Genomic DNA, 25793 nt, shown 5'->3' on the forward strand with positions numbered 1-25793 from the left:
AACCAAAAAGAATAACCAAAATATATACCCTCCCTAATGGCATTTATTTATTTCTGTTAATTAAAAACTATTAAATATGAGAGTTTTAGTCAGTTTTAATTGAAAATCAACTTAAAACTGCTAATAATTAGTGGAGGGTATGTGTGCATTTAAATACTTTGCATGACATCACTTTCTAGCTGTCAAGAATTACCGTGCATCACTGGTATGAGAAATTTCTCTTACAGAATGCAAAAAAAAAAAAAAAAAATTGTAAAAACCACCGCATATACATTGAGATTATGTTACAATTGGATATCTGCTTTTCAACTGCTGCAAGAGCAGTCATGACACCCCGTTCTGCACTTGCATGCCATTGAAGTCAGAATAACATCAGATGGTAGCAGTTGAAGCATAGTGGTTCGAAACAGGTGATCCTTGGATCTTTTCCAACGACATTTCTCTCAGCGTTTACTCCTGCCCACCCCACTGTTGTATACTGTGATACAGTCAGAGAATATGCTGGCAAGCAGAATCCTCAGTTGGTGGCAGAGACTCAATGCTGAGATCTGTTCTGAATGCTGATTTTGTGTAGCTTCTGTATATGAGGTAGTTCATAGACTGCCCACTTATGCAGGCTGACCAAATGTCCCAGTTTTTCTGGGACAATTCCGATTTTCACGTACATCTACTGGTGTCCTGAGGAAGTCATTTGGGGCACATAATTGTCCTGGTTTTTAATCAAGAAATAAAATGTGTGCAATAATATTTCTTGTTTAACTAAATACTTGTGGAAAACAAGTTTCCTAGAATATATACTTTCACGGTACTCTCTATAAGCCCACCACATTTGGTTTAACTCGTCTTTTGCCTAAATAAAGAATAAAAGATATGTTGAAAATAAAAGCTGGCATTACCTACCCCTGCCTCTAACTTGCCAACTTTTGAGTTTATGATACTCAAGACAAGTAAACCAAAACCAAAGATGGTTTAAAGCAGCATCACTTAAATGATTTCTCCTAACATGACTGCAGCTATGTGGAAGTTAATATTGTGAAGAATGTGAATGATGTGGCATGTGTTAGCAGTCCTTATTGAATATTGCTTGTCATATATGCATACTTGTTCCAACAGTCTGCAGTCATACTAAACCTTAAATTTTAGTATGAAATGTATAATTTGTATCTGATTACTAATTACCAATATTATAGAGTGTTTAGGATTAACAAATTGTATCTAAATAATAAGTACCTAGTAAGTGACTAAATGTTACAGAAAATATATCCAAGTTATTACAATAAGAAAGTATATATGTCAGTCTTCTTTCTTTCTTAAGAAAAGAATTTTATTTATGTGTAATTTACCTACATGTTTCTTTCCAATTTACAAAATGAAGATACATACTTACTATGGGTTTTTCAGATGCTGCATCGTCATAGCCCAATCATCAGTTTCAAAATATCACTATAACTGACAAGAAAGGTAAGTGTAAACAAAGTAATTAAGTTATGTATAAAGTAGTAATACAGTTCTCCTGGGTTTCTCTCTTTTAAATCTGGTCAGCCTACACTTGCGCCACCATACAACTTGATGAGGATGTCACCACGTCCCCACTATGACATTCAGATCTTAAAATATTTGTATACCCCTTTGCAATTCAGGATTTTTCTTCAGTATAGTGCATTTCACTTTGCCCTGATTGTATGGAGCGGAAGTAGCGTCAGAGGCATTGACTGATTGCAAGAACAGGATATTCTCTCAAATAGAGGCCAATTCCCTAACAAGAGCAAACCTGCTGTTGAATTTTGCCTCTCACTGGTTTCATCAATAATACGGTACTTTGTTGATGGAAACCTGTTAGAATGACAAGAAGTTCCATGTCTTCTCTAACAACTACACCAGTTGAATGTAGGTGAGGGCAACGATAGTGCAGTATTGATAGTCAAGGTATCAGCATCTTCCACAGATTGCTGGGAAGCTATGTCTGTTTAGGCGAATCTGTCCATTAACAGTTATATTTAGTGGTCTTTGATCTTCGATTGAGAAAGGAATTTGACTGAGTAACATGTATTATCATCATTCCAGTGAAGATTATTTCTACAGCGCTATGTCTGTGGGACCTTCTTGCTCGGTCATTCACCTTGGTGCTGGTGCTCAGCTAGTTAGGAAACCTGTGAACACTACAACTTTTCGACTGACTGAAGGAAACTTAGCTGTCACAGATATCTGCAAGTGACTGCCCACTGCCAAGTAACTCGATGCAACAGGTACCCCCAATTGGAGGGGGAAGTCAGTGCCATCTCACAAACATCTCCATCCTCCACTGTGGCAAGCTTTAACTACCAACAATGCCAAGGATAAAATCCGGCGACAGATGCAGAATAAAGTATGGCAAAGGCACAAAGACGGGCAGGGGGGGGGGGGGGGGGGAGGGGAGAGGGTCCTGAGTGATCCATCTCAGCTTTGAATCACGCTAATGTCAACACGCACTACATGTCATTCAGTTGGTCTGATGAGAAATATCACTGTGAACTATTTTGTGCGAAGGTTACCCACTTTCTTTTCATAAGTGAAGAACTTTGCCGAAAATTGTGTCTTTTCCGAGTCATAGGCGAAAAATCCAAAATAACTCCCATTTTTCTTAGTTTTTCCATTCTTGACCTATTTACGATCCGAAATTTTTGTGAGACTTTGAAAATTCAGGCTCAGAACCCTTGAAAACATATAGGGAGCTTGTTAAAAAAACTTCTGCAAAACTTTCCGCTTTTTGACGTTTTTGAGCACCATTTGACTAGACTACTGTGCTGGAGCACACATTTGCATTTAGTGACTTACTATACACATATTTAGAAGCTTTTAAGCATATTGCAAATACTGTCCTCAAAGTGTAACATGCATTTGAATTGCCCAATATATACTGAAATCTGTGGAAATATAGCCCCAGCATAAAATATATGAGGGTACTCTCACTACAGTTAATCTATTGGTCATATCATATTAGCGAGAAAGTACATTTACAACCTAAAACTGTGCTTTTATACTTTGTCAGGCTTCAGTAAAATCAATCAGCTCAGTGGCAGAGGATCAGTAATTTACTACATACTCCCTTGAAACATATGTCTGAGTAATGAGACACAAGACTGATGCTGCATATTTTATAACTTACCAAAGTATTATTCAGTTAATGTTGGTTGTCTTCAAATTAGGAGTCATTTGAGGTCACACATCCAGTTTAATTCCATCCAGTGATCAAGACATTTTTGCTTTTAAATCATATTACTATGTGTTGTGCAGCGTATTTCATGTGTGACTCTCTTTTCTCTCCTTTCCTGTTCCATCTGTGTATGGCACAAGTTAAGAGCGACTGTTGGAAAATCTGTGTAAGAGCTCAGATTTCGCTGATATTGTCATCATGGGCAATTCATGATATATATATATATATATATATATATATATATATATATATATATATATATATGGACAGATTTACTGTTAAAATTCTGAGCATGTATGTTCCAAACACAGCCACATCTTACTACAACTTATTGTGGTATTATTTCATCCCATATATATATATATATATATGTATATATATATATATATAAAAACAAAGATGAGGTGACTTACCGAACAAAAGCGCTGGCAGGTCGATAGACACACAAACAAACACAAACATACACACAAAATGTGGAAACAACAAACTTACACACTGACATGACAACTTCCACATGTAGTCATGAAAGTTGAAAGACATTCTACTTCCTTGCAAAATGTAGCTTCCTCCCACTGTCACCTATGAGCTTCAGCAACTGGTCATACGGTGATCTGCTCTGGTACATTTGACAGCACATATCTAGAATCACATTTTTGTTTCCGTGAAAAATTAGTGTCATGCGAGAATAATAGGTAAAGTCTTCAACTAAGTAAAAAAATACTTTCTAAAGTGGTAAATTGTTCTCCAGCAGCATGACAGGAACATCTTTCTAGCGTTCAGCAAATCTTTATAATCACATATTTGTAATTGAGTAAGACAGCATCGTCTGAAGTGACAAAATGGATTAAAAAATGATGTAACTGAGAGTATAGCCTTGTTTCTTCACAACAGTCGATACCACGAAGATATTTTTTAATTTAGTGTAATGATAATAATTTTTTGATGTAGTTATTGAGTATAAATATTATGGTCAAATGAAAATGTATCTGTGACTTTACAGATTTAAAACTACTCATGACCCTCATTAAAATCGATGGAGTGTAAACAGTGTTCATATTGACGCTATCACTGGGTAATGATTTTTCTGCACAGTAATACAAAGTTTGGTTGCAAAATTAAGTACCACATCAGTATTTATTGCACCTACGACGTATAAGAAGCTTGGCTAATCCTGAAAATGAAAACAAAGCTGAACTGTTGAAACAAAAACCTTACTTCCTGGTGTAACTTCAGTGTATTGTAGATAAATAAAAATTTACAATTTTGGAATACAATACATATTGCACTATCTCCAGTTGACAGACATTTCAATGTTACTTGTAATTTAATTCGAGCTAGCATGCCAGAAATATGTGTCAAACAGAGTTCCATATGGACTATATTCTTTCGAAAGTGATTTTCGAACGAAACGTAGTCCTCAACAGATAACTTCCTTTCTAGTGTCCTGTATGTTCCCAAACAAACCCTATGAGTGCTCTTTTCCATACCCAACATTCATTATGTCTGATTGTTGTTCATCGGCTTCACTATAAGCTCTTTGGCTAGAAGCTGCTAAACTACTGCATGAATAATTTCACTCGTCGCCATCTTGAAAGTCCCGTAAGTAGCACTTCCAATTTCTGATGACTGCAAACGGTAATGATGTAAGTGTGGTGGTGGGGGGATGAACGTGTAAATAGCCCCACACATGAGCGACAGATCGCAGCGATCCACTGCATGCGATATCGCTTGCACTCCGTCGCTCGCCTCGACATCCCTCAGAGTGATTTGCCAGGCGGTTTTAGTCAGTATTATGAACATCACCTTGGCTATGGAAAATGAACTACAGTGTTTAGCAGCAGTCACAATTGATTTCCATGTCCATACAAATATTTGCCAAACATTAATTTAAAATATATGAGAATTATAATTTATTAAACTTACTTCGAAATGCTTTTCTTGAGAACTGTAGGCTACTTTACAGAATATATTATATTTCTCAGTGACGCCAAATGGGTTGTGTACTTCTTTTCAGTGTGTCAGTACAATTCGTTTAACATTTATTAATCCTTAATTTCCTTATTTATTCATTAATCTTATACTTTAACTGCAAATGGTTACACAAGTGTGTCAATAGAAGTGTTGTCAATAGCAGCTCTATTGATTACCATAACCGTTGTTATAAATTGTATGGAGGAGAATTAGATCTTATGTAACGATAGGTAATTTGAGATCAACTATATAATAGATTCTCACTTAACATTTAAACTGAAATATCCTCTTAACATTACAGTACAATAAGTACATAATATATCAGTCTACTTCGAAGTTGAAGTTTTTAATAATGCATATTATTATTTCATAAATAACTTAAAATCATAAGATGGAGTCCACTGAATAGTGACTATGAACTTCCCACCAATTCTACTGCCACAGCACAAGCTTCATAATGCTAATTACTGAAAAATCGGGGTGCGTCTTTTGTATTACTTCTTAATATAAATGACAACTCTGGCTTCCACTTCACTTGTCAGAGTAGTTTGTTGTCCCTGGATATCAATAAATGCTACTCAACGTGGGCAAAATGACACGAAATGTAACTGCATCACCATGCTTAATAACTAGAGAAACTGGTCGTAGATATGTTGCCACACACCGCTGCTAATCAGCCTGGTAGCCATACTGTGCTCATGGATCGCATTCAATCCACCCGATTGCCTGGGATTTCCATGTGACCAACACCGTGCGAGGTGGCGCAGTGGTCAGCACACTAGACTCGCATTTGGGAGGATGGTGGTTGAAACCCGTGTGCGGCCACCCTATTTTAGGTTTCTCGTCATTTCTCTAAATTGTTTCAGGCAAATGCCGGGATAGTTCCTTTGAAAGGGCCCAGCCAATTTCCTTCCCCATGCTTCCCTAATCCAATGGTACCGATGACCTCACTGTTTGGTCCCCCTTCCCCAAATCAACCAACCAACCAAGCGACCAGCGATCAACGACCGATCGCTGTGATTTGCCCACACAATTGCAATCTATGAAGCAATTGGTTGCCCAGGTGATGGATTGCTACGATCCATTGCTTGTGTATGGCATCCTTCAGAAAGTCATGCCTATGGAAACCCGACTTGACATTACTGTTTTTATTGTTGTCACTATCACTGCTACTACACAAACCAGTGGATGCAGATCATTTCATGGTACACAGCTGATCGTTTCGTAGATCCCACGTCTGTGGGCAAATCGCAGTGGTCACCAACAGTCTTCATAACTAGTCCTCACAAAATGGAAGAAATGTTATGACTCAAAAAATCTAATTGCCTTACTGTGTCTAATGCTGCAATACACATTCTGGAACATGACAAGGACACTGAAAATTTTCGCTGGCCACTTGGCAAAATCACAGCCATCTGTAGGCCTATATGCAGGGAGCATAATATGATGCGCCATATCGTTTTCGTAACTTATTTATTACGATAGGTTTCCACACATCAGTAGACTGACCTGCAAGGTGCTGGTGGTGATGCATGTGAAAGTTTTCGTTATCTGTGTAAATGTGCTTTACATTTTCTGTTTCACAATTTTTTGGGTATCTAATTATTAGGCCTACACTTTCCCTCTGATACATTCTACTCACGTTTAACGTTTTACTGAAGTTCCTGTTTATTTGCCATTTTTCACATTCACTTTGATTTCATTCTCTGTGCCTCGAAATAATAATAATGGTACTGTGATTTTTTGTTTGTCACTTCATATCATACTTCCACGAATTATTGCTTTCAGAGAAATCAAAATGCCTGAAGTCAGTAGCTGCTAGTAATCTTATTTATTCTCATTTTCAGGTATTTCCTCCGTGGGATAGGAAATGGATATATCACTCCACATTTAGGGAAGGAGGAGCAGGAGTGGTTTTTGACGGAATTAAAAGCCGTAGTGCCGCCTGTGCAGTCCTTCACCAAGACTCATCATCAGGTAGCATTCATCTCGTGCTAAATGAGGAGAACCCTATAGAATTCACACAACAGTCGACAGGACGACTAGTGAAACTTTTGATGACGCTTGCCTACGTCACTGTGACGTAGGGCTCTACTCACCTAGCTTGAGATGAATGCAACCCTCATTATTGACATCAATCCAGGGATAAGATTAATGCCAAATTAGGGCAAGTGTTTTGGAAGATGATACTATGCATCGTCGTACTGGTACACATGGGGCGTCTTTTGAAGATTCCTTCGACTGCAAAACGGGGTCTCTCGCACGCTCAGTTTCGTTCTACAGAATATTATCTTTGTAAACCATTTCACCCGGCACCTGACGATGGCGAACAAGGTCAATGAGAAAAGCGTAATACACTCATTATCTCTTTTTAAATAATGAACTCAGTCATTTGTATTCATGGTAGGCATTACAGTAAAACTGTTGCCCTATTTCAGAAATGCTGATTGGAGGACAACCGTGAAGCGTCATGCAAGTAAAAGTTGCGCGGCCTCCTCTAAAACTTGAAGGAGGTAGCAAGCCGTCACACAAACAAACTAATAAAATGCTATTACGGTCCTAGGCAGACTTCTCGAGAGGCGTAATAAGAATAAAATTTGGAGAAGTATTGTGCATACTGATGCCACCTGCCAGTATATATAAAAAAGAGTCTGCAAACTTTATATAGGCCTAATGTTCAATGATGATAGTAATTCTAGTGTCAATGATTAAGTTAATAAATTAGAGTGCTAAATAACACCAGGTGTTTTTGATCGCTCCTAGTTCATAATCAGTCGCTCGATATATAATCGATCAATCATTAGTTTTGTCGGTTTTTTTTAGGGCAACTTTGGATTTAAGAATTTGTTGTGGAATGAGCACATAAGAAAGCAACTTATTTGTACGAGAAAGAAGATTTGTTTGGTAAGTTGGCACAATCGTTCTAAGTTGAGGTGAAATCACATGGAACATGGTACCTACAGCCGATAAAATTTCCGACCGAAACCCCAAGCAGAAGTACACTGACGCAGACTTCGATGGGATCGAACGTGTCCAAGATAGCTTACTTTCTGTCGGTAACTGAAGCTTACATTTTGTGTGTTCGTCCACACAGTGACTACACTTCATTTTTATTTGATTCCCCACTTTGTTAGGCTTTCTGTTATATTGTGCAACAGCATGTTTGTGAACTTGAGTAGACCTTTAAATGTGAAATTGTTCATGTGTCATTAATTCAGAACAGCGTTATTTTCATCATTAGAAGCGCAGATATCTGGAACTAAGTTCATGAAAATCTTAACTGTTTCATTCGCGGACTGCGTGTATTGTAGTGGTACCTAGTTATTGTGGTATCTAATTTGTACGAATGGAACCAACCTATGGTACCGATTAGTGTTCACTATTTAAAAACAAAGGTTTAATATCTGCAGATATTACGTCTCCAGAGTAGCTGAAACTTAAACGATGTTCGGAATCGGAATGTTACTTTACAGTCGGTAGTTTTTCTCCAGTTTTACGTAAAACAAAATATAAACATGCAGTTCAGCATGTTAATGATATTTATGCGTGATTTAAGATTGATTCATTCAAATTTATTATGGCAAGTATAATCTTTCTAAAGTTCTTCATAAATCCTTCATGAAGCTCTTCTCTTTCCTGCCTATAGATAGCGCTGTTGGCCTTTCGAATTGTCACTGCAGTTTGTTCTTGCTGATACTCAAACACCGAAATAAACGTTTTCATATATAAGAGAGGGAAAGGCACAGAGAATAAGTTAAGCTTGGCAGCTTCGTTTTGAATGATTCTTGTAGCAGAATGGAGTAGACTTGCAGTTGATCTTAAAGTGAAACTTGTTTCAGGTGAATTTTAGTGCTCATCACACATCAGTGACACAAATCAAAGTTTGCACTATCATTGCATACATAAAAACATGTTAAATAAGATTATTCCAACAGATGCATCTTTATGTATGAATAAATTAGTTCCATCTTCTGTATGGATACTTGGTCATGTTTGAATCTAAGAATTATAGTATAAATTCAAGCCACACTTGCAACCATTGTAAGGCAGTTTTGTTGATAGATGACGGCTATCTTCCAATACCACGTATTTTGATGCAATTTCTGAATTCTCTTGAATGATGTTATATCATACTTTGCTTCTGTGTACTTATGCAGTGTGTACCTGGAGCTGAGCCCCATTGTGTATAGAGACTCTTTGGGAAGAGTCAACAAATTATCAACTGTGCTCTTCCATGTATCAGTCTACCAATTGATTTTAATTTGGCCCCATTTGATTACATTATGCACAGTGTGTGATATATGGCAAGTCAACTTAACTAGGCCTACATATTAGTACAATATAAAACATCAAATTGGCAATGGGCCTGCTGCTGATAATGTTGCATAATTTTCCTCTTGATTAATTTATGTCTTAAGTTATTTACATACAACAATATTTTCATGTGTTTACAGTACATACGTTACAATTAATAATAGCTTTCCTCACTTTACACACCACACACTAAAAATATTTTTCCATTACTTAATTTTTTAGAAGTTTCTGGAATGTTTTTTCACACATACTGCCATGTAGAATCTTATTTAACAGTATGTTTCTCATTGTATACTGACCTGGCTCCTTAATTTAAATGGTGATCTGAAGGCAGCTAGTACTGCAGATGCAGCTGGGAAGATCTATAGTAACCTCATTATTTCAACCCCAGTAGAGATTGGAGGGGAGAAAACCCCACGAGGTGACTGAAAAGTACCAACAATGAGATTTCTGGTAGAATATTAAAATATTGAGTTGATTATCTTCTCTCACTTTTTCCCGGAGCTGTGGTTCAATATACATTTTGTAATAGATTTGGAGTATCAAACTCAGGTTTCATTTCCTGTTCAAAAATGGGACAAAATAGCACAATTGTATATCTGCTTTTTGTTTAGTGATTGTGGCACCTTGAAAGAACAAATTTTCCTCAGTTTAATATTATTTTGCAGGATCATAGGACTTACTCAAGCTGAAAGGGTCAATCATACCTTTGTTTGAGTACAACACACACTAGTTTTCTTTATTTTTTTCTGTACTGCAATAGAATTCTCTAAATTGATTAATGAAGGAAGTCAACATGAATATAAAACTCCCATGAGGCTGAAGTTCTGAAACACAGTGAATAATCTGAACATTACAGTTTTTTGTCCACCACTCTTACTTGTTCTGCTGTGTACATCTCTCAAACCATATGATCAACTCGTACAAGAAAACTGCTAGGAGAAGTTAGAGCTCTTGTCTACAGTGTAAACATGCACAGAAGAGTGTGTTTTGCCTCCCTGGTACGTAGAGAAGGAAAAATTTCCTAGCACTTTTTGCACGTCTGGTTTCAAATTAATAGTGATAATATTGCGTTTGTTCAACATAGTTGAGCAATTGAATTACACACTCCCATCTGGTACCAGGTAACAGCTTATTTTTGCCTTGTGACAGTAGCAGTTTTTTTTTTGGGCACATGCCTTCCACAGACATTGAAAGCATTTGGGAGCCATCGTGACAAAGACTTCCAAACTCAGACTTGCAACTCATGAACACAGATTGGAGCTGGTTCCAGGAAATGTACACCTGGTGCAATAGTACTCAAAAAGTGCTCTGTTTGGTAAGGTTAGTTGAGGGGTACACAGGGAACCCTCGTGGCCCTAGAGTGTTAGCAAACCATTGTGGTGATTCAGTAGTGATAGTGATGTGTTGAAGGTTCGAACATCTAGTCACTTTATTCCTGTGCCCAAACTAATTTGTCGCCTGCAATGTGAAATGAGCAAACGTACACTTCTGGGGTTGTGATTGCAGAATTAGCAAACAATGTGATACCAAGCTCACAAGCTGATGAAATCATTAACATGCCAGAATAAGAGACTTAGAAAATTACAAATGAATGATTCAGAACTATTAGCAAATGGGTGTGACCTCCACGGGAATAGGGAGTTTTTGATGGCAGAAATTGTTATTACTGCCTTGAAACACCATTCGTTTTTTGGTCATCAATCTTCTGATTAATTCGCTGTAATCTGCCATGAATTCCTCTCCTGTCCCAACCAGCTCATCTCAGAGTAGGACTTCCACCTAATATCTACAGTGTTTTTTGTCCAACCTCTACAGCTACAGTTTTTATCCTGTACAGGTACTGCAATTACTGCAAAAGTTATCCTTGATGTCTTAACACACGTCCTATTATCCAGTTCCTTCTTCTTGTGAGTGTTTTCCATGTATTTCCTTGCAAGGTCTGTTAAGAAACTCATTTCTTACATTATTGGTTCATCTAATTTTGAGTATCCTTCTGTAGCACCATGTCTCAAATACTTTGATTCTCTTCTTTTCTGGTTTTCCTACAAATCCATTATTCATTTCCACAAAATTATCTGCTCCAGATGTGCACTCTCTGAAATTTCTCCCTCAGATTAAGACAGATGTCTAAGACTGGTAGACTTGTGTTGCAAAGAAATGCCCTCTTTGCCTCAGTTAGGCTGTTCTTTGCCCTCCTAGTATTGACCATCATGTGTTACTTTTGCTTCCAAGGTTGCAGAATTGCTTCACTACTACTACTACTACTTCTTCTTTGTGGTCCCCAATTTTGATGTTAAGTTTATTGCCAACCTAATTCCTGCTATGCCTCATTACTTCAGTGCTCCTTTGGATTACCCTCAATTCGTAGTGCGGAGCATATCTTGCAGTTCTTCCTCACTTTTGCTGAGGATGCAATGTTGTCAGCAAGTGTTGTTGTTGATTTACTTTCACCCTAAATTTTAATCTCATCATTGAACCTTTCTTTGGTTGGGCTTGTTGGTCTGATGATGATAAAGTGGGAGTGTGGAAACAGTATGGTTATGGGATTGAATGTCTTGTCAGACACAAATTTTTCAGTCTGCCTGTACACTAGCCTTCACCTCTTAACGTTGTGAAGATATTCTCTTTTCCTGGTAGTATTACTGGTGTAGTTCAAGGGCACGCATGTTACCAAAGTGGCATCCAATTGAAATAAATTGCAATATGGCAGCTGAAGATCCCTCTTTGAGGGGCTCCCAGCCAGTCATGCCTTAAGAATTTACTTTACCTTTTTTTTAAATTTCTATCATTGCTTGTTGGATGCATAGATTGAATGGTGGGTGTCAAATTCAACATGTGTGTCCTATTCCCTTCGTAATCAGAGCACTGTCTCCGTGGCCTTCCATTCTAATTTTTCCTTCTTGTCTTCCCCTATAACTTACATCTAATTCCCTGAGAATTTTGAACGTCACACACCATTTTAACAGCCAAACATTTTTCCAGGTTAACAAATTCAGTGAATGTGTCTTAAGTCGCTTTTCCTCAAGCTTGTAAATGGAATGTCGAAATTGCCATTATACTATTTTTGCTAAAGCAAAACAACCAAACTGGTAGTCATCGAAGTCATTCTCAGTATACTTTTCCATGCTTCTGTTTGTTATTCTGGGTGCATGTGCTTTTAAGCTGATTGTGAGATAGTTCTCACACTTAACTGCCCTTCTCTCTTCAGCATTATGTGGGTAATCTTTTCTGAAAGTCTAAGTTTCCAAATGAACTTGAATAGTCATTCAGTTTCCACTTTTCTCAATGATTTTACACATTCTGAAGGAGTGTTCTCTACATCCAACTTATCTGATAGCAAATCTTCCAAAGTTCTTGTCAACTCTGACTTAAATACTGAGTCTCTTATGTTTTCCATGTTGGATCTTCTTCTGTTACGTCATCACACAGTACCTCTCCCACATAGAGACCTTCAGTGTACTGTTTCCACCCATCAGCTGTCTCTCTGCAGTTAACGATGCTCTTCCTCTTGCACGCTTAGTGTTGACAGCTATGCTTTTAATTTCACCAAAGGTTATTTTGACTTTTCTATATGCTAACTCAACACTTCCAGTAACCATTTTGTCTTGTCTTCTCATTACTCCTGCAGTGATTTTGCTTTCGCTTTCCTCACTTCCTATTTATTTCATTTCTAAGTGACTCTTTTCCTGTAATTTTTTTACTTCTTTCTTTAGCCAATCAGCTGGAATATTTCCTCTGATATGCAAGATTTCATTAGTGACCTTCATTTATCCAGAATTTGTGTTTGGCGTTTTTACGTATATATAATATATTAAAAACTTCAAAATCAGGACCACAGTAGAAGGATTGAGATTTTTGCCAGAAGCGTAATTGTAACTAAATAAAGGTTATCATAATGCACATTTGTTGACTTTGCAGCTCACAACCAAACTATCGTCTTCCAACCTAATGTAGACTACACACACACACACACACACACACACACACACACACGCGCACGGCATGATTTGTTCACTAGAAGTGTGGCTGCTGTGCCTCATACTGAGGTGGTTCAAGATGGTATTGCTGCCCAAAATTTGCAGTTAGTTTCAGACTTCAAATTATTAAATGATGCTCTCATAAATCGTGACTTTGGTGAGCCCTGTTGTCAACATATTGGCTATAGCAGTTAACTCTTGTGGTGGTGGTATTACTTGAATCGAAGGCTTGTGGTATAACTTTACGACGGTGGCAAAAGAAAAGCCTAACGCTTGCACAGTTGCATCAGGCACTCGCGATGGGCCATGATTAAATGCTGAAATTACATCTTGCCCATTCTGTGCTCAACTGTCAGCAATACTGCTTGTAAAAGTAAATGAAATAATTTAATTTTCAGTTCTGAACCCTGGCTTTTATAGCCATGCCCAGTTTTGACATTTGTCATCAAGTAGCCAGTCGTATTGTGGCTCTTGATCTGTTAGGGTATATTTTCATTACTGATCTTCTGTGCTGGTGGGATGCAGAGTGTATATCTCCAATTGCATACTGTGCTTCGGGGACCACCACCTGCATTCTGGGCAGAGTGGTACGCCCACGTTACCTCTTCATTCCCCTCCTACTTATCCTTGATTTTAACTCATTCTTGTTGTATCTTGTGTTGTTGGGCTTCCCAGGATTTGCCTTTTGTATCCTTCTTCTGAGGGTTATTCTTGGTTTGACACACATAGGATTAAGGGATTGATGACCTCTACATCTACATGGGTACTCTGCAATTCACACTTACGTGCCTGTCAGAGTTTATCGAACCATTTTCATACTACTTCTGTCATTCCACTCTCAAATGGCACATGGGAAAAAGGAACACGTAAATCTTTCTGTTCAAGCTCTGATTTCTCTTATTTCATTATGATGATCATTTCTCCCTACATAGGTGGGTGTCAACAATATATTTACGCATTTGGAAGAGAAAGTTGGTGATTGAAATTTTGTAAATAAATCTTGTGCAAAGAAAACCGCCTTTGTTTCAGTGACTGCCACCCCAACTCGCGTATCATATCAGTGACACACTTACCACTATTGCGTGATAACACAAAACAGGCTGCCCTTCTTTGCACTTTTTCGATGTCCTCCGTCAATCCTACCTGGCAAGGATCCCATACCGTGCAGCAATATTACAGCAGAAGACGGACAACTGTAATGTAGGCTGTCTCTTTAGTGGATTTGTCGCATCTTCTAAGTGTTCTGCCAACAAAGCGCAGTCTTTGTTCCACCTTCCCCACACTATTATCTATGTGGGCTTTCCAATTTAATTTGCTCGTAATTGTAATTCCTAGGTAGTCGAATTGACAGCTCTTAGATTTGTGCAATTTATTGTATTTCTTTTAGTACCCATGTGGATGACCTCTCACTTTTCTTTGTTTAGTGCCAATTGCCACTTTTTGCTCCATACAGAAATTCTCTCTAGACCATTTTGTAATTGGAATTGATCGTCTGATGATTTTACTAGACTGTAAATTACAGCGTCATCTGCAAACAATGTAAGGGGGCTGCTCAGATTATCACCTAGATCATTTATGTAAATCAGGAACAGCAAAGGGCCTATGACACTACCTTGCGGAACGCCAGATATCACTTCTGTTCTATTCGATGATTTACCGTCTGTCACTACGAACTTAACCTCTCTGAGAGGAAATCATGAATCCAGTCACACAACTGAGACGATACTCCGTATGCACGCAATTTGATTAATAGTCACTTGTGAGGAACGGTATCAGAAGCCTTCTGGAAATGTAGGAGTATGGAATCGATTTGATATCCAATGTCAACAGCACTCAGTACTTCATGGGAATAAAGAGCTAGCTGTGTTGCAGAAGAACGATATTTTCTGAATCCGTGTTGGTTATGTATCAATAAGTCATATTCTTCAAGGTGATTCATAATGTTAGAGTGCAGTGTATGCTCCAAAATCCTACTACAAATTGAGGTCAGTGACATGGGTCTGTAATTCAATGGGTTACTCCTATTTCATTTCTTGAATATTGGTGTGGCCTGTGCTACTTTCCAGTCTTTAGGAACAGACCTTTCATCAATTGAGTGGTTGTATGAGATTGCTGAGAAAGGCGCTATTGTGTCTGCATACTCTGAGAGGAACCTGATTGTTATACCATCTGGACTGGAAGACTTGCTTTTCTTAAGTGATGTTAGTTGTTTCACAACACCTAAGATATCTACTTTTATGTCACTCATGCTAACAGCTGTTCTGATTTCCAATTCTGGAATATTTACTTTGTCTTCTTTCGTGAAGGAATTAGGGAAAACTGTATTTAGTTACTCCACATTAGAGGCACCATCATTGGTAACATTACCATCGCTATCGCGGAGTGATGGTATTGACTGTCTTTTGCCACTGGTGTACTTTACATACGACCAGAATCTCTTTGGGTTTTCTACCATATTTTGAGACAGTTTCATTGTGGAAACTATTAAAAGCATCTCACATTGATGTCCGCACTAAATTTCGAGCTTCCGTGGAACTTAGCCAGTCTTGGAGATTTTACGTTCTGAATTTGGCATGCTTTTTTCGTTGCTTCTGAAACAGTGTTCTGATGTGTTTTATGTACCATGGTGGATCAGTCCCGTCTCTTATTAACTTATGCGGTATGAACCTCAGAGTTTGACTCCTTTAATTCCAACCAACCGACCATCTGATCTTCTGCAGCTAAATGTGCAGCTGCTGGTCACCTTCTAGTATAAGGTTCAGTTACATTCTAAGTTGTGTGGCATGCTGAATTGTTCTATTTGCTGTGGCAACAGAAGTAGCTCTTCTCCAACACAGCAGCTATATCTGGTTCATTAGATCTTGACTGTGTACACATTACTGAAGTTTCTAGTATCAAATTAACTTCATCTTTATTGTGGAACGTATATTAGGTTTCTTTTGTGGTCCACTCACAGATGGAGTGTGGGAAGAGTGGCTACTAGCATGCCCCTGTTCAAGCTGTTCTTGAATTTTAACATGATGTCCATTTTAGTCCAATCTGATACGTATCCCACGCACTAGACCTTAAAGTTGAAAAAATGTTTTGTTGGCAATATATTTTGTAGACAAATAACATTTTCTCAAAATTGTATCTGTAAATTAAAGCCTAATTGCGATGAAACCTGTATGATTGCTCAGCTTTGTATTCCCAAAACTCTGAGCAAAATTTTAGAAATTGATTGAAGATGTAAGTGCTGTCAAATGTTACCGAATTCTTCAAATCATTTATGGCTATTACATTGCCAGTCAGACAGTTTGAATGATAGTCATGTTGAAAATATTTAAGGCCTACTTTCATAAAATTTGTTTAATATTACTTAATACTTCTTCGATTAGGTCTCCTGTTGACTATTTCTATTTGATAGGTAAATATTTTTGCAGCACTCTTTCCACTTCTATGTGCAGTTTTAAATGTGTGTACAGCATATACCAATAGAGGCTGCATTGAATTTTGTATGATGTATTCATTGGTGATAACTGTTTCTCTTTTGGTGTTAATTTGTTTGAGAAGTGGGAATGAAATCAAGAAAGTCAGTTACTGAGAGTAAAATTGGCTGCTGTCCCATTTTCTTTGTTTCAGCACTATATATTTGATGAAAGAATGAGCAGATGTGTTATTTTGCTGCAAAAATTGACTCTTCCTTAGAATTGTTTTTTCTCCATTTTCACGGAGAAATCTTTTCAGCATCAAATACGGGTAGTGCTTTGGTCACCTAGTTTTTCTTCTGTCAGAAATGTATTAGTACTCAGTGCTGCAGTTGCAGGAAAATCATTTGCATAATATTTTCCCCGCACATCATCATTTGCAGTCTTAATGTTTGGATTACCTATTGTGATAAGGGCTGCTACACTTATGGTTATCCCAAGAGTTGGCATAAACTCTGATATGTCATGAAAGATAATGTTAATCTGCCTATGAGAATATTAGAATGTGGTTACATGAGCTGGTGGTGATACTGAATTCTTTTGTAAGTTGTCTAACACTTCCACTGGTTAGTTTATAGGAGAACCTTCACTTATCAAAAGAATATATCTGTGATGTGCAGTGGTCTCACTGATTTTTTAAATCATCATGCAGTGCACTGCTCCTTGTGGTTGCACTTGCACACAGGTCATGAATGCTGTTGTAGCTCAGTATTGAAAAGGCCATTACTAAATAGGAAAAGGAGTTACTGAGATTTCATCCTGACGAGTGCCAACTAACTGTTAGTTTGCAATTTGAACATTTTGAACAAATCTTTAAAAGTATCAGAAACAAAAAACCAATGTTACGCAGTATGGTGATAAGAAATGGTGCAGATGGAAGCAGGAGGTTCTTCAGGACATCTTAACATTTTCCTGCAAATATATATTAATAGCAGTACTAATGTGTTCTTTAGAGTATTATTTTTAAAGATTACTTTTCTCTGTTGAACAGATTACCCCAGAAAGGTGTCAGTCCACCACTTTTCAACAAACTCTCCATGTAGACATAGACTCCTGAGTTAGGAATTCTTGGTGAGTAAGGAAATTCTTTTTGGATAGGTATATTTCCAACATTTCCCAGTCATTTAGCATGCACTGCTGGAAGGAACTTCACTGTTGTACCCACTGGAACTCAAATTATGATAATACTGCATCTGGTTGAAATGATGGCCACCAGTGATTTCTCATCTCTGTTGGTAGTTGGAAATTTGTTCACTGCCAGTGAGCTGTAAGTTACCATTGTGTCAGCTGCTAAGTTGATTGAGAATTGTAAAATGTGCCCATGGTGTGTCCATTGCAATAACAGTGAAAAGAGAACTGTCACTATTCAAATCATCACTTGTCAATATCAAAGATGTTAAGATATAAGCTCTTCTCGGAGCCTGATCTGAATAGAATGACAGACCAGATAGAACCACTGTATGTCATCTGCCAGGACAACTGTCTGACATTTTTTGTGTGTGACACACTTGTAGAGGTACGAAGTTGTAATGGGCTCTTAACCTGATGTGCATTTTATAACTGAATGGTTCAGTGAGAAACATTCAAGCAAGTTCCATGTTACTGACAGTGATTGTGAATTTTATGGATAACACCAGAATGGAAACTCCCGTTGACACGGTCATCAGAGATGGATTAGAAGAGGAGTTGTTGCAATCTTAGCTGTAGAACATGAGTAACACTACTAAGTGTGTACAGCATATTGTCTTTTAACTTACCAAATAATTACTAATCAACCAAATGTTGCTAGTTATAGCTAATTTTAATTGCCGTGAGCTAAAATGAGAGAGGGAACAAAATAAAGGAAGTGGAGAAGACATGAATAATCAGTCTTTCCTTCCTTCCTGAATGAAAGATGACTGATGTAAGCTAGTTGCTCGTATGTACCAAGCACAATGGTTATGTTGCTGCCCCATGCATAATGGTTTTATGAGGAGGTATATCTTCAGAACTGCAAACTAAAACATTTTTGCAAACATTTGAGATATAAATTCAAGCCACAGAAACCTCACCAAACAGTTTTTCTCACAGATTCAAAACAAACAATCTGAAGCAGATGCAGGCAGCAGTATATTCCAGACTTCGTTTAGAATATGGGTACTTATGCTTTTGTCCTCCGGTGATAGACTAGAGGAACAGCGTCTCTCAGACAAACGCACAACATGGACGAGAAAAGAACTCATAGATGTACTGCCACAAGTGCAACTAAATAAGTAGGGAAAAATAGTGAAGGAACTAGATGTGTCTGAAACTTTGAAGTCAGTAAAGTGTTTGAATAAGTTAATTTAAAAGGTATGTTTTGAAATGTAATGATGAAAGCATAATATTTGAAGATGGGATTGAGAATCTGTGACTCCACTTCTTTAAATGTATTTTTGTGAATCTATATTTGTTAACAATTGTTATATACAACTTGCTTCAGACCTTGATCATTTTATTTAACACAGCAGTCTACGGCCTTAGAAGACACACTTGAATTTAAACAGTAATAAAGATATCATAAGTTCAGTGATCTACTGCAAGAAAGAAAAATGCTTGGATCTCTGTTAACAAGATACACCATCAGAATGCATGATTTACTGCTTCTTTTACCTTTAATTCATTACTGCTTATATAAAAAATGAACAATGGAAGAGCTGCAATACACGGGAGTGTGCTAAGAAACAAATAAACACAAAAAGTTGTGGGAATGTGTCTTGTAAGAAATAATAGGGGTTGTGAAAATGTAAACTGCAAGAGCCAAACTACTATTGAGAGTTAATCTAGCAATTTACATGTACGAACACAACAACACACCGCCAAAGAAGCCCGAGACAAGTTAATACTTATATATAAAGACTTATACAACATTGTAGATAATTTGGTTTGCTGAAAACTCTCCCCACAACTGGACTGGAGAGCTGCACTTCAATAGAAAAAAATGTCTCTAAAATACGTTCTGCATGGAATAAATGAAACACACTTTAAAGTGAGATGAGTGGGCACGATGCATTTTACTGGCAGGGCAATTTGATGACTATAGACCAATGATCATGGCATTGTGAACTACAGTATAACAATAACAAGAGATGAAGTTTTTACAGGAATTGGAGGAAGAGCAAGAAGATACAGAAATACGAATTGTACCCAGGGGACTGACGTGCTATAGCTATAATAAATATGGTCACATTTGCTAAAAAATCTCAGAAAAAACATGTCTGTGGCATTAAATATGTAGAAACTATTGATTTTTCATGAGTTTTGTTCTTGGTGTACAGTAGAGACAAGAATGTTTGTGTTCTAATTTGTGTGGACTGGAGGAGGCAGGATCAGTTGCAGACACTAAATGTTTTCTGAGAACGGTAGGTGACAGCCTGAAAAAGTAATTTTTGTACACAGTGTGTGATAAAAAGTAACGTAAAGAATGAAGAAATAATACATCAACAAATGGTATGTTTGCACAAAAATAAAATGGAGTGGCAGAAAGGTATATTGCAATCACTGTGTAAAAAAACTAGATGCTTATTGTTTGCTGCAGGATTGTGAAAAATGTACTGTGGGTAAAGCTGTATTTCGTAAATAAAAAAAGCCTAAAAGGACATGACACTGGACCAATCATTTACCAGCAAGAAACCTGCCATTGGCACCTAAGTGTTTCATAGCGAGACGTATGTCTGTTCACCAAAAGCAGCAGATGTAAACAAGATAAAAGACAGAGAAAAAAAAAAATCAATGCTTACCAGTATTTTGAAGAGACCAGGCCATATCGGCCATTTCAACCCACCCAACAAAAAGTTAATAAATGCAAAAGATGTGCTGTTTAATAAATAATGTAATTCGAAAGAATAATGGTGCAGTAAGAACTTCTAAAAACTTCGTAGAACTGGAAAGGTTAATAATTGTGTTTATGAAGTTCACCCAAGACAGACAAAAATACTTTATCTTCGCAGCAAATTTGAACACTTAGAAGCTTATAAAGAATTCCAAAACCACCAAGAATGTTTTGTTGTATGTCTTATTACTCCAGACACACAAGATTCGTATGCCATTCTTAGAAGCAGCAGTTTTTTTTAGCAAATTTTGTACAAGTGACTGCAGGCATTTAAAGTACAATTACAGCCCAGATTATAAAATTGAACATCGGAAATAGTTCTTACACAAGAAAAGAAGTAATAGGCTCCAAGTGGATTTTTAAAACTTAAAAAGAATCTACAGCACATTACCAGCTGCAAGGAACATCTAGTAGTCAGTGAGTGCACACAAACAAAAGGTATGCACTATGAAAAAATGTATGTCTCCAGTAAGCCAACACTGTTCACATAGATATATTTGGTTTAGCTGCTGGATATGATTTAGATAAGCACTGTGTAGATATTAAAGCATTTCTACAAAGCGACATAAAAGAACACATTTTAATTTAAATCCCAAAACTTGACTGTATCAATAAAACTGTTAAAAGTATCATGGAGCTTTTGAAGGAAAATTGTGGTTTAAAACAATTTAGTTGCAATGATAATATTAAGCTAGATAAAGTGCTATTAAGCTTGAGCTTTAAAATATGTACAGTGGATCCATGTGTTGATCACAATAATAATGGAAGTGACATAGTAATTGATGCAGTTCATGTCAACAGCATAACAATTTTTAATGATAATGTGCAAGTGAAGGAAAGATTAAAAAACCAACATGAATAGCAATTTAAATTGAATAATTTATAACTGTCAGATTTCTTTGGCGTGTTAATTATGAGTTTTAATAGGGAACTGTTATGGTAGATATAGAATGTGATAAATATTCCATTGGCCGTTTGTCATAAGCACAATTGGACACAATACCTGACCTTCCATGTGCAATCACAGTTGTACACTGCCCCACTGGAAGGCAGTTGGAATAACCCCATCATGAATTGTAGTCAGTGTCCATCATCTTGCACCAAGTGTGCTTCAATATTCACAAGATCATCATCTGTTGAAGTAGGAAAGTTCTCATGTATAATTATATTGTCTCAGTTTTTTGTGTTGTACTTGGTTTTTTAAATTGATTAGCTTTAGTTTTTGTTATGACTTTGTTGTATATTTGTAATTACTGTAATTAATTCAATGTCTTTGATATGAGAAATAAAAAAGTTAAAAAAAAATCTCCTGAGAAAATGTCAATGGCACAACCTTTTAACCACAAGTAGCATTTATGGCATGTACCACAAAGAAATATTCCAAACTTCAGATCTTACTGAAGGACACTGTGAACATATAAAAGAGAAATAACTGTTTAGGCTGATGTATGTCACACCTGTTACCATGTGCTCTGACACACAGTTTGTTTGGGAGAACCACTGAAGCCTGTGTTATGTGTTTGCACAGGATACTTTATCATCTTTGAACAGTCACATCAAACACTTTTTTTCATTTCAGTGACACAACGATCTCTATACACCTCACTCAACTGGTAATGAACCGAATGTAATGCATTTCCAGTTGGCTTCGTCTAGAGATGATGATTGTTTAGGAAATACATCAGCAAATGGCCATGGAAGCCTCAATTTTAATGCTTTACAACTGGTTTGTGTAGGTAATAGATGGTTATATGCTGTTTTTGTACACTGAATGCCAACAAGTTATATATGGAAACACTTCTCTCTCGAGTGACAGCTGCAAGAGTTCATTGTACTGTAAGCTTCTGCTGCCTGCTCGGATATGCTAAGAGTGTCCATACACTTTAAGCTCAGTAATGCTTCTATATGTGCATGAACCACAAAGAACAAAATTAGAATGTAGATCTTGATTGCACATTGTAAAAGACAAAATTATACAACTATACAAATCAAGATACATCATTGTTAATGGGTAATTTGAGTAAGTAGACCCAGTGACACACACACACACACACACACACACACACACACACACACACACTCTCTCTCTCTCTCTCTCTCTCTCTCTCTCTCTCTCTCTCTCTCTCTCTTTTGCTCTCACACTCTGAATTAAATAAATAAAGGTCAGTACCTGAATTTGAAATTCTCAGAGACTGTTAGCATTTTGGTGAATTAAATGAGGAAGTAATGAAAGCAAGAAAGAAAAACTTAGGCATGACAGAAGCAATAATGCAAGAGCATTTCAGAACTGAAAAAAGATTTTTTAAATTAATGATAATGTGCGCAAGGTACAGGAAGAAAGATATAAGGAGGCAACGTAAAAATGAAAGAAGTGTGAAGAAATAGAAGACTACATTAATAACTTCTGAATTGCCAGTGTCAAGTAATAAATGTTAATGATTTTGAGGTTATATCTATATGTAACTATGAAGTGTGTCAACAACAGTCATTATCATTAAGGATGTTCCTCTTGTGTCAAACACATTTCTTAGGCATCTTAGATGAAGTGTGGAAACAGGGTTGATATGAGAATGTTATTGAAATTGCAGTAGTTAATAAATTTGTTAACAACCCAGGAAGTGCATGTTTTCATTTCTAAAATACAGCTTGGCTGTGGAAAAGGGTAAAGAGAAGATAACTGAATAGATGGAAAGCATGTTATGCCATATGTGTTTTGTGTTAGATGATTTGAAACATCTTCAGTGGCCTTAAATGTATACACACTTTCACTTACAAGCATATTTTGACGTTGTGAAATAGTTAAAAGTTACAAATAACTCTGGCTCTGACACTTTCTTGCTCAATATGTTTTATTACTTGCTGTGTGTCTTGATTTAGCACTGGAAGCGTGCTTGTCTTTCTGCTTGTGAACCTGTTCTTGTATTTCTAGCATTATAAATAGTTATCCAGCACACGACCTGTTTACCCAAGTAACTGTATTATTGTGTTTCATTTTCGATAATTTGTCCAACTATTTGGCTATATTTATTCGATGCCTGCTGTCATTGGTTTCGGTGTTCTCATAAACTACTTAGAAATGTTTAATTTCAATTTTTTATTCAATCATTTGTGGACAATTAACACTGTGTGGATATCATCTAGTATATGTTTTTATTTTTAATGGTCGTGCAATACAAAAACACAAACATGTATCTTTGTATGCTCTGAAAGACCTATGCATGACTTGCACTACAGTCTCTGTTAAGTATAAAGATAGATGTGTTTAAATTACCTTATGTATAGAATGATATTAAATACAGAAAATAATCACTAACCTCTTGCATTACATTGTAGTTGAGTCACACCACTGAGTGTGTCCCATTTACCCTGACCACTCTAAATGATTTTTTGTGCAGAATCAAAATTTTTTAAAAAAAAGTACCTAGGAAATGTTACTTTAGCTACCAGGGCCATTAACTAGTATAATTATCTTTCTTGTAATTCTGTTCATTACAAAGATATGAACAGAATAGTAGTACTACTTTGTTTTAAATAGCGCCCTTTATTTTTTTATTTAGTAATGCACTTAATCAACTCAGACTTTGTCAAAATTGTGTTGTGTATTCCCAAAAACATGATGTTCAGCTTAATATGAAACTGAACGGCAATCTTTAGTTACATTTTTTACTACTTTAATCCACTATGGCCACAAAAAGGGATACAACATCCATAGGTTCTCAGAATTACTCTGCCTTAGTGGCACTACATCTACCTTCAACACAATAAAAATAAAGTAATGATGATGCAGTTTTTAATCAAGGACTGCCTTTATTGTACACAACATATCATCCCCTTTATTCTAAAACAAGAAATGTGCATTGTATTGTTTATGAACTAGGGGCAACTGAACGATTCCTACTGAGTGAGATGGTGCAGTGGTTAGCACACTGGACTCGCATTTGGGAGGACAGTGATTCAAACCTGTGTTCAGTCATCCTGATTTAGGTTTCCCATGATTTCCTTACATCGCTTCAGGCAAATGCCGCGATGGTTCCTTTGAAAGGGCGTGGCTGACTTCGTCTCCCTCCTTCCCTAATCAGACGGGACTGATGACCTTGCTGTTTGTCCCCTCCCCCCACCCCCACCAAATTAACCAACCAACTGACTAATGTTTCACAGTTTTAAAAATCAGCTATGATTATTTAAGAAATCTATCTGTGTCTGATTTATTGTTACCACATTTGCAGATGCTAGGATATGAGTTACACAATCATACCTCCCTCCCCTTGCAGGTGGAGGTGGTAATTGCACATTCGCTGTTCAGGAAGTACCAAATCAAACTCTGTTTCCACGTATGTTCTAAAAGCAAATCAGACATATTGGGTGGCAAATCCAATCAACTTGCTTGAAAATAAATTGCTAATCAAATATTGAGTCCTTAATAAAACTCTAATCAAGCTTAGCTACAGAGACCTTTGATCTGCACCACTTCTCTTTAATATCTGGTTCGGGCAGCACATGCAGTTTCATCGCTTGACAAACTGCATTAACCCTCACGATATAAGCCATTTTCAATAATGTGTATTACTAGGGGGGCGGGAGTACTTTATACCCACCATAAAAAAATTAAAAAATAAATAAAATTCATTAATTGTTCTTCAGTTATATTAATAACATACTTTTGAAAGATCTATTGATGCATAATCAGGATCCAGAAGCTGAATATTTCTTTTAAAACTGTATTCAAAAATTCATTTTATATCTTTCACTTACTTCATTATTGAACTTTACTACGTCTCATTATCTTGAGAAAAATTGTAGTAAATGTTGTCATACTTCTATTCAAGTACACTTTACTATAATTAAAAAGTATTACAAAAATTTGAGGTAATATACAAATAGCTTAGGTACATAACATAGTTTTGTGAGAAGAATTATTCACCACTTTCTTCGGAATCTACTTCACAGTTGGAACATGCAACAGTTTTTTTTTTGTTTTGTTGTGTGTGTGTGTGTGTGTGTGTGTGTGTGTGTGTGTG

The 25793-nt window shown here is 36.9% G+C and overlaps 1 protein-coding gene across 1 annotated transcript in view; it reads left to right on the top strand.

The window, feature by feature from the left end:
• The first annotated feature begins 8097 nt into the window (after window positions 1-8097).
• Window positions 8098-25793, top strand: part of LOC126457359 (sodium/hydrogen exchanger 9B2-like) — a 100130-nt gene continuing 82434 nt past the window's right edge. The window contains exon 1 of the mRNA XM_050093592.1: window positions 8098-8220. Coding sequence (XP_049949549.1) covers window positions 8115-8220 — 106 coding nt within the window. The 5' untranslated portion in view covers window positions 8098-8114. The remainder of the gene's footprint in view (window positions 8221-25793) is intronic.

The sequence above is a fragment of the Schistocerca serialis genome, chromosome 2 (assembly GCF_023864345.2).
Source record: "Schistocerca serialis cubense isolate TAMUIC-IGC-003099 chromosome 2, iqSchSeri2.2, whole genome shotgun sequence".
NCBI lineage: Eukaryota > Metazoa > Arthropoda > Insecta > Orthoptera > Acrididae > Schistocerca > Schistocerca serialis.